This window comes from Sminthopsis crassicaudata, chromosome 4, assembly GCF_048593235.1.
Source record: "Sminthopsis crassicaudata isolate SCR6 chromosome 4, ASM4859323v1, whole genome shotgun sequence".
NCBI lineage: Eukaryota > Metazoa > Chordata > Mammalia > Dasyuromorphia > Dasyuridae > Sminthopsis > Sminthopsis crassicaudata.
Genome location: NC_133620.1, coordinates 274,459,939 through 274,470,239, shown reverse-complemented (window position 1 = coordinate 274,470,239; position 10,301 = coordinate 274,459,939). Strand labels below are relative to the sequence as shown.

General features: G+C 51.7%; 1 protein-coding gene across 1 annotated transcript; it reads left to right on the top strand.

Annotated features, from left to right (window-relative positions):
• Nucleotides 1-3,535: 3,535 nt before the first annotated feature.
• TMEM151B (transmembrane protein 151B) lies at nucleotides 3,536-9,736 on the top strand. Its single transcript, XM_074310772.1, has 3 exons — nucleotides 3,536-4,035; nucleotides 6,890-7,330; nucleotides 8,520-9,736. Exons 1-3 carry the CDS (start codon nucleotides 3,919-3,921, stop codon nucleotides 9,645-9,647), a joined length of 1,686 nt encoding a protein of 561 aa, XP_074166873.1. The 5' UTR covers nucleotides 3,536-3,918; the 3' UTR covers nucleotides 9,648-9,736.
• Nucleotides 9,737-10,301: the final 565 nt, after the last annotated feature.

Genomic DNA, 10,301 nt, shown 5'->3' with positions numbered 1-10,301 from the left:
TAAGCATTATGGTAGGCATTATGTTAGGTGATGAAGATGCAAATACAGCAGCCATTGACATCAAGAATCTTACAATTTTACTGGGGAGACAGAATATATCAAAGCAGGCATATATATCATATGCACAAAATAAATTGAAGGCTTTTTGGAGGGCAGACCCTAGTAGTTGAGGAATCAGGAAAATCTGTTTGTAGAAGATACATAAATTGCTTTTACTTTACTCCTCTAGTTGATTTCTCCCCCATCACTATAATTGGGATTAGAAGGAAAGGATGAAGTATGCAACATATAGAGTATCCTCATAGATTAATAAACTTTGGTATTGGTGAACTAAGTGAACTAATGTGAAGCCCTTGGATCAGACCCCATCATGAGATGTTTCCTTGTGAGACCAAAAGAAGATATGAGTGAATGGAGAAGGTCTGTCTCTCCTGCCTGATACTATATTTCATTAAGGTTGGGAGAAACGCCCCATTCCCATGGGATGAGTAGGGAGAGGAAATGAGAGTTTATGACTTTATATAAATGTTCATCTTCTTAATGCCAGGAAATCCTGTTCTCTGTGATGAGGAGATAGTTTTATTGTGATAAATTGAGTTATATGTTAGAGCAGGGATGGGAAAGTTTCTTCTTCTACCAAGGGACATTTGGATATTTCTTATAGTGTCTGCAGGCCATACAAAATTATCAATTTATAGAACTCAAGCAGTGGGAGCCTGTTGTACTTGTTTTCAGCTCATTAGACTTAGCAAACAATTTCATGGGTCCTATATGGCCCAAGGGCCAGATATTCCCCACCCTTATGATAAAAACCCAAAGCTTCTCGTGGATAATAACATAAGGGGAATGTGATTTTTAAATCTTGTCCAGGGGTGCACATATGCATCACTCCAGTTTCCTCCTTGCTATCATTACTTTCCATTTCTATAGCAAAACTTTAATAATAATAATGTATATTTAAATAATATATTTAGTTAATGCAATAAATATTAAATAATATGATTAATATGTAAATAATGTATTATTTCATTATGGAATGGTTTTATTATATGAGTTCTAAATTTTAAATCAATAATCTCATTTAGTGTTCACAACTTTCTGAAGTGGACAGTACAAATATTTTGGGGGGGAGGCAGGTTCTGGACTAGTAACTTCATTAGTGAGAGACTCAAGCTTTTGAAAACTCTGTCCTTCAAAGTAGATAGATAACTTATTTTCAACTTAGGGTGTTGAGAAATTAGGTGATTTGCACAAAGTCAAATGGCTGCTGTGTTTCGAGGTAGGTCTTTATAACTCCAGAATTTAACTTCTATTCCTTACATTCCTTGCAAGTATCATTGTAAGCATTTCACTGATGAGGAAAGTGAGACTTAAAAGAGTTGCCTAGTCATACACACTGATCGGAAGAGCTGAGACTTTCACCCAGGTGTTTTATTCCAGTATCATTCTACCCTTTCTATTATTACAGCCTGCCCCACACCCACTTCCTCTCTCCCAAACACATTACAGGGTAGCTAGAAGAATCCAGGACTCCCCCAAGTGTTCAAAGATCCTTGGCCTTTATTGACAGATATGCAGAAACTCAGGATTGAGCAGTGTTCCATTTCTTCCTTCACAGGCAATGCACCTAGAGGACAAAATCCAGATGTTGGAACCCTCTGGTAGCCCCATCTCTGACCGCATGAGGTCAGCATAGTGCCACCCACTGTCTTCTCAGCTCTGGAGCCTTGAATCTCTATAGAAAACCAGACTAAGGGGCCAGTTTTATTAAGCTGAAGGGGGTCACCTAAGAAGGGGGAGAGGGGAAACCCTCTTTCAGTCACAATATTGGTGATAGAAAAAATTTTGGGGGGATGCTCTGTTGTCTTTCACTCAAATCTCATCCCCAGACCTTGGATTTTCCCAGCTCTTTGTACCCTTTACCTCGTTTGTTTTCCAATTCCTTAATCCTCCCTCCCCCCCCCATACATACCTCCGCCTACCCCATCTAGCTTCTCCATGAGAAGCACGACTGTTGTCATGACAACCAGTTGGTCAGCAGGCCCTACAGGCAGCTCCAACAAGAACCCCCTACCCCAGCCTCCTCCTTCCTAAGGCTAGGGGTTGGGAAAGGCAGAGGAAAAAACACTCTTGTTTTTAGGCAGACAAATAGAAGTGAGAATAGCCTCCTAGGTTATCTATCTTCAGGCCATTACTCCAACCCTGGACCCCACTGAACTGGAGAAAACAGAAGGAAAAGAGCAAGTGGAGCTATTACTGATGACAAACATGGAGTTCAATTATCTTAGGGATATGAGATAGTATATCATAGGGTTAGGGACAGGATTGCCATTGGGCTTGAACAGGTTAGAGTGGATTGACTGGAACTTCAGAGAGAGGCTGGCTGTGGGGAAGGATCTTTTCATGGGTCCTGGGGGAGGGACATTGGAACAAGGGACCAATGTTAATAAACCCTTCCAACTTCTACACCTCCCTCTTTTCCCTCTCCTTAAGCCCACAATATTCCCTATATTGACACTAAGGTGGGCTAGACCAAAGGGCAGGGTGAGTTGATCTTAGGAAAGCCAAAACACTGAGTTGGTCTCAGATTCTTAAAGGCAGCCTCAGGGCAAATTTTATCTCTCCCAGGATAAAGGGCCATAGAATGTTAGACCTGAGAGGGACTCAGAGACCATCTACTTAAACCCACTCGTTTTACAGCTGAAGTGGGGTCCCTAGAAGGGAAGTGACTAGAGCAAGAGCTATTGACTAAATTTGCTGCTCATACAAGTTTTGTGATCCCAGATGCTGTGATTTGCACAGCTAGCTCCACAGAAATGCGAGGGTTAGATTGGGGAACAATAGGAAAGTGAAGGCCAGCTTGAACACCCTCACTGGTACTTCCTACTATCCCTACAGGGCCAGGAATATTCCTTGGGAGCTAGAATATCTCACAATTTCTAGGGCTCCAAGTGACTCAGAGTTGTTTTTCACTCACTTCACCTGCCCCCACTCACACCTTGACCTAAGGACTTGCAAAAGTGAAGGAGACATAAGAGGTGTGTGTATATGTTCAGTTGGTCACCTCTATATTATGACCCAGTGCCAGGGAAATGCTCTCAGGGTATCCACCTACAGTGTGACTTTGGCGTCTTATCTATCCTTTGCCTACAGCATGCTTGATTTCTTTCCTAGCCTCCTAGTCTCCTTTCAATATCATTCTCACACCTTTTACTCCTACCCCTCTTTCCCCCCCCCCAAGCCTTTATCCATTCAAATCTTTAAAAGCCTTTAAAGAATACTGGGGATGGGGCGAGCTCTGCCTATCCTCATGGAGACTCAGGTCAATGGGGAGAAGGGTTGCTGCAAAGGAGGTTTCTCCGCTGAAAGAAGGGAATCAGAAAAGAGACTGACAGTAGGCAGGGTTGCCTGGTGCAGAGGGGAATAGGCGTTTGGGATCCCCCCAGTCGCATCTTTTCTTTAAGAGGGGTAATTGTTAGGTGGGACTTTGGGGGAGGCGGAGTTGGGGGGTGGAGGCGGGGCTCAGCTGCGCTGGGAGGAAGAGGGGGGGCGCACTGGCTCGGGCTCCCGGCTCAGACAAAAGGCGGCGGCGGGAGCGGGAGGGAGGCGGAGCGGCGCCGGGAGGGCCTCAAGGTGACACTTGCCCCCAGTCCCGGCCCCTCTGCCCCGGCCCGGCCCCCCCAGCCCTTACCCTCCATCCCACCCTCCATCCCCTGGTGCCTTTCCCTCCCCAACCCGGCCTCTCCAACCCCAGAGCCCTCCACCGGCTCCCTCTCCACCCCCCACGGGGGGTGGGGAGCAGCCAGGGCCCCGCCCCCTCCCGCCCCCCTTCCCCCTACCTCCAGGCCAGCACAGGATGCCCCCGGCCCCCGGTGGCCCCCAGGGAGGCTCCGAGCTCCGCGCCCCCCACCCTGCGCCATGTCTCCCCCCGGCTCGGCTGCAGGAGAGAGCGGCAGCGGCGGCGGCTGCGGCGGTAGCGGCCCCGGGCCCCTGGAGGAGGCGGCGGCGGCGGCGGAGGGCACCGCCCGAGAGGAGGTGAGCACCATCCCCGTGCCCCCTACTCCCCCAAGCACACCTCCTTTAGCATCCTCCGAGGGACCATGTCCAAGTCCCTCTCCATTCCCTCTCCCCAAGCCCTCCTGCTCCCTATAGGGTTCAACCGCGGTCCACAATACCACTTCTTGCCCAGTCCCCTTCTTCTTTCTCAGGACCTTAATGTGGTGGGCTAGAACCTGACCTGACCCTGAACACGACCCCTGCTCGTTCCGCCGCAGCGCGGTCCTCTATCACTCCCTCCTTCTCCCCCCCCCTTCCCCTCAGCCCAGCCGGCTGCAGCCGCAGCCCTGCACCCGCGCCCCCCCTTTCCCTCCCCCACCCCGAGCTGTCCATGGTATCCAGAAGGGGCAGAGGCAAGGGGCGGAACTCGGGGGTCCGAAGAGGGGGAGGGGCAACTAGGCGGGGCTTTTCTGGTGGGGCTGGAAAGGTGGAATGGAAAGTGTGTGTTCTGGGCGGGGGACAGGTGGGTAATCTGCAGTCGGTGGTCCTGTCCAGGAAGGAAAGGGAGAGAGGGTCCATAGCAGTTCAAAAACGACTGTAAGGGTGTGTGGTGGAGAGTCGTATACTGAGAAACTCGGTTAGGTAACAGGTTACTGTGGACAGTGCTCCGGACAGAAGGGGATATAAAAGATGAAGACTGAAGATTCCCTCCAAATCTCACGGAAGGGGTCGTTAGGACTGTATGTGAGGGAACTCGCAGTCCTCCTTCCCAAAGTTTCCATTGCCCTGGACACAGACAGAGCTTCTCCCCAAATGTCAGTGTTGTGCGTCTTATGAGAGTTTTAGGCCAGTTCATTGGGGGTGGGGGAAGGAGTAAACCCCTCAATTACAGCTGAGGTTAAGGGAGATGAAGGGCCAAAAAATGGCCCCTTCCAATGTCTAATCCACAATCACTAGCTTAATGAGCAAAATACATAGACACAAACACACGCACAACAGCCCCCACCCTCCCAGATGCCTGTTAATTCTTGAACATATATACACTGATGTGTGTATGGGAACATATATACACGTGCATAGATTTGTACCCAGGCTGCACACACACTGACCAGTATAATGATGCACACAAAATATGTATCCAACCCTCTGAGAAATATACACGCACATGCACACATATTCATACTCATGTCCAGATCTTTTGTCTTAATTTGTCATGAGCTCTTCCTCATTCCAGATTTTGCCTTAATTTATCCCACCCTTTCTGAATCCTTCTATTCTTGTTCGTCCTCTCCTTGACTCTATTTTCACTAGAATGTCCCTTCTTGTTCTGACCTTCTCTGAACTCATTCCTCTTCTCTCTCCTACCTTAGCTAGAACTTCAGGATCAAACTAGTCAGTCAAATGAGGGAGGGAGAATCCCAACAGAAATAAGAATTAAGATTAGCTATCTGGAAGAACTAATAATGAAGGATGGGAGACTCTAAAGTGCAAAATGAATCTTAGTTTAAGCAATCACTCTTAAGTAATGCAAAAGGCAAAAATCCTTCATTTACTCAATTTAGCAAATGTTTTCCAAACATCTATAGCACTGTACCCTCTCTCTGCTAGGTACTAGTTATAGAAAGGTGAAATCTCAGTTCCTGCCTTCAAGGAGTTTGTTTTCTAATAGATGGAAACAATATGTGCTCAACTAAGCATAATTGAAGGCAAAAATATGGTTAATATAAAGGACAGGTTCAAATGAGTTTTGATGAGAAAGTCTGAGGATAGAACATTTCCAACCTTAGGGGAGGGGCTGGTATTAGAGTTGGGCCTTCAAGGGAGGAATTTCAACAAAAGAGTAAAGTGGTACATTTTAGGTATAGGACCTGGAGAACAGGACAAACATCTGAAAAAGGAACCTCCCACCCATACCAGTCATCTCTCTGTCTCCTTTCTAGTATGTTTTGGTATTTCTAGTTTTCTGGGGCTCCAATTCCACTCCTTCAGCTGTGTTTTTATTCTCTGGGGCTCTCATTTGCCTTGGGACCCCAGACTTTCTCCCTCTTGTTCTACATTGGGAGATAGTATTGGTAAAAATATGCAAGGCAGAGTAAAAAAAATATAGGGACCTAGGACAAGAAATGGAATTTGAAAGGGAAATCTTTATCACTACTAGTATAAAGTATAATTTTCACTTGCTGCCCCCTTTCCTTGCTCCCTCCTGCTCATGACTTGACTATACAAGCTGATCATTTGGGGGTGGGTGGGAGAAGCACACTTAGAAAGGTATATATCTATAATAAGGCTAGACTATATGTGTGTGTGTGTGTGTGTGTGTGTGTGTGTGTGTGTGTGTGTGTGTATGTAATGGAATAGTAGGATTTTTCCTTTTCCATTCCTCTTCTCTTCCAGTCTTGGGAATCTGGAAGGACATGGGCATGATGCCCATCATGGAATGGGGAGAATACCAAGAAAAGCATTGCTAATTATTTCTCTCCTGTTTTTCCTTCTTTCTCCTGCCTCTCCCATTTCATCTCTTGTCTTTTTCCTTGCCTTTGTCTTTGTGTTATTCTATATCTCTCCTGCCTGCTTTTTGTGTCTGGGTTTCTTTTTGCTGATGTTTTTCTAATTTTCTTCTCTGGATTCTTGGTCTGTTTCTCTCTGCATCTTAATATTTCCATCTCTCCTTTTCCATTTCTGTATCTTATATCTGTATCAACCTGGACTCATCTCCCTTTCTGAACTGCTTGTTTTCTTTACTGTTGCTGTTTCTTTGTCTTCTATTTCTTTTTCTGCCTCTGTATAATTTTTTGGGGTAATCTGTTTCTTCTTTATGTATTTGCTGCTTTTTTGTTTATTTTGTTTGGTTGTGTTCTTCCATTCCTCCCTTTCTTCTTCTCCCCCTGAGCAGCAGCGCCCAGTGCAGCCCTCCTTCACCAAGTCTCTCTGTCGTGAGTCGCACTGGAAGTGCCTGTTGCTGTCACTGCTCATGTACGGCTGCTTGGGGGCCGTGGCCTGGTGCCATGTCACTACGGTGACTCGTCTCACCTTCAGCAGCGCCTATCAGGGCAACAGCCTCATGTACCATGACAGTCCCTGCTCCAATGGCTATGTCTACATCCCCCTGGCCTTCTTGCTCATGCTCTATGCTGTCTACCTCGTGGAATGCTGGCACTGCCAGGCCCGCCACGAGCTGCAGTACCGTGTGGACGTGGGCAGTGTGCGAGAGCGTGTGGGTCGCATGCAGCAGGCCACTCCATGCATCTGGTGGAAGGCCATCAGCTACCACTATGTACGCCGCACACGACAGGTCACCCGTTACCGAAACGGGGACGCCTATACTACCACACAGGTAAGGGAGCAGATCAGGGCCATAGGCCCAAGGGACTCAGCGGGAAGAGGCTGATACGTGAGGGAGTGAAAGGTCACTACTGCCGTGGAGTGGGGAGGAGTGGAGAGTGGGAACGTGATGAAGGGAGTTCCGGGGAAGAGTTAGCACTGATAAAATGGCGGTAATTTGAGTGTATGCCCTGTCAGACTAACTGAGAGCACCTCCCCCCAGGACTTCCTCTATTAGGACATCTTGGGAGTTACAAAAAAGAGAGAAGACACCATTATTCTCTTGAGTAGACTCTGCAGTCTGATGAGGGAGTCCACACTTTCAGAAGGCTGCCAGTCTCAGGGGGAAGACAGAGCCTATCCTATGGGAATTTAGTTCAAGTTCAAGCATCATGTGTTAGGGAATTTCAGTGCACTAGACGCCCTGCTGGGTACTGAAGATACAAAACCCATACTGCTCCTTCCCTCAGTGGGCTTATATTCCCAGTCTGATGGGGGAAAGATGCCTTCTGAGAGTTCATTGTCTGATAGTGATAGTCATTAGACATTAGAAAATAATCAGTCTAATTGGGGAGACAGTCCCTGTGATTCAGTTTTCACTCAGGATCTTTTGATTTAAAAACTAAGACAGCCACCGGCCCGGCTTCCCATAGCTTACTTTCTAATGGCAGAGAGAACACACCCACACCACCACCTATTCACCCTTAAAATTCGGGGAAATTAGGAGATGCATGCAAACTTTGTGCATTAAATCCCCCTGTAGAGACCAAAGTAAAGTATTGAGCTTAGTCAGGGAAGTCTTCTGGGAGAGAGCACGATGTGGAGAAAAGAGTGGAGAGGTCATTGAAGGGCAAAGTTAAGGGTGGGGAACAGTAATGTCACAAGTGCAAGGTTAGGAGAGCACCTTTGTGTGATGGGAAGGTTAAGGCAGTCGGGGGAGAGCCCCGACCGCCGTTGGACTTCCATTAGAACAGCAGTGCTAGGGCCTCGTCCACTGGTCCTTGGCACTGGGTCGGGAAATAGGTGCTCCCGTTTTGAATGGGAGACAGCACGAAGGAGATCAGGCTGGGGGGGTCTCAGGAGCCATCTGGTCTGACTTGCTTTACTTGCAAGGCCAGACGGGCACGTGACTTGCAGGGAGGTGGGTAGGGCCCCCGAGTTCTCGGTTCCACTTCAATCTTACCCTTCTACCTCCCCCCCAGGTGTACCATGAGCGCGTGAACACCCACGTGGCCGAAGCAGAGTTTGACTACGCCCGCTGCGGGGTCCGCGACGTGTCCAAGGCGCTGGTGGGGCTGGAGGGCGCGCCGGCCACGCGGCTGCGCTTTACCAAGTGTTTCAGCTTCGCCAGCGTGGAGGCGGAGAACGCGTACCTGTGCCAGCGCGCGCGCTTCTTCGCGGAAAACGAGGGACTGGACGACTACATGGAAGCGCGCGAGGGGATGCACCTGAAGAACGTGGACTTCCGCGAGTACATGGTGGCCTTCCCGGACCCCGCGCGCCCGCCGTGGTACGCCTGCCAGTCGGCCTTCTGGGCCGCCGCGCTGCTCACGCTGTCCTGGCCGCTGCGCGTGCTGAGCGAGTACCGCACGGCCTACGCCCATTACCACGTGGAGAAGCTCTTCGGGCTGGAGGGCGGCGGCGGCTCCAGCCCGAGCGGCGACGAGTCCCTGCCCCCGCTCGGCCACCGCCTGCCGCGGGTCAACACGGTGGACAGCACGGAGCTGGAGTGGCACATCCGCTCCAACCAGCAGCTGGTGCCCAGCTACTCCGAGGCCGTGCTGATGGACCTGGCCGGGCTGGGGGCGCGCTGCGGCGGGGGTCCCGGCGGGGGCTTCGCGCCCTCCTGCCGCTACGGCGGCGTGGGCGGCTCGGGGGCCGCGGGGGCCGCCCCGTACCGCCGCAGCTGCGAGCACTGCCAGCGCGCCGTCAGCAGCTCGTCCATCTTCTCCCGCAGCGCGCTCAGCATCTGCGCCAGCCCCCGGGGCGCGGGCGGGCCGGGGGGCCCGGGGGGCGGCGGGGGCTGCGGCGGCAGCCGCTTCTCCCTGGGCCGCCTGTACGGCTCCCGGCGGAGCTGCCTGTGGAGGAGCCGCAGCGGCAGCGTCAACGACGCCAGCTGCCCCACGGAGCAGACGCGCCTGTCCAGCCAGGCCAGCGTGGGCGGCGACGACGAGGACGACGACGAGGACGACGAGGAGGGCGGCCCCCCCCCGCCCTACCACGACGCGCTCTACTTCCCCGTGCTCATCGTGCACCGGCAGGAGGGCTGCCTGGGCCACAGCCACCGGCCGCTGCACCGCCACGGCTCCTGCGTGGAGACGTCACTGTGACCCGGAGGGCGGGCCAGGCGGGCAGGGGTCGCCAGCAGGGAGGGGGTTGGGCGGTCTTCCCACCACCGGCCGCTCCACGCCAAACTGTGCCCGGGCCCCCGCGGGGGAGCCCGGTGTCCGAGCGGCCACGGCAGAAGGGGCGCTTGCAGGGGTGGACAGGTCCGCACGGGCTGAGACCCAGCGTCCCTCTTACACGGAGAGAAGGGCGGTGTGCGCGCGCGTGTGTGTCCGCGTGGGGGAGGGAGGCCGGCCCAGAACCATCCCGGCCGGAGCGACTCCTCCCACCCTTGCCAAACCCTGTGTTTCTGAGGGCATTAAGGGGCAAAGCCCCACCCGGACGGGCTCGGGACCCAGCCTTTTACCAGATCTTCCGACTGTTACATGGGGCCCTGTTACCTCCTCCTGCTCGCTCCAGCCCCCTCCTCGTCAGCCGCGGAAGGGCAGGGTGGTCTCCGAGAGCCGAGGAGAGCGCGAGCCGAGGTGGAGGGAGGACACGGGAAAGGGCTCCCCGCTCCCCCTCCTCCACCCCGTTCGGGATCTGTGTGGAGACCTGGTGGGCGGAAAGGGTTCCCGAGTTCCCGTTAACTTAGTGGGTCTCCGGATGAGCTCAGCACTCTGGACGTCCCTCCTTCAATTCCATGGAAAATCCTGGGA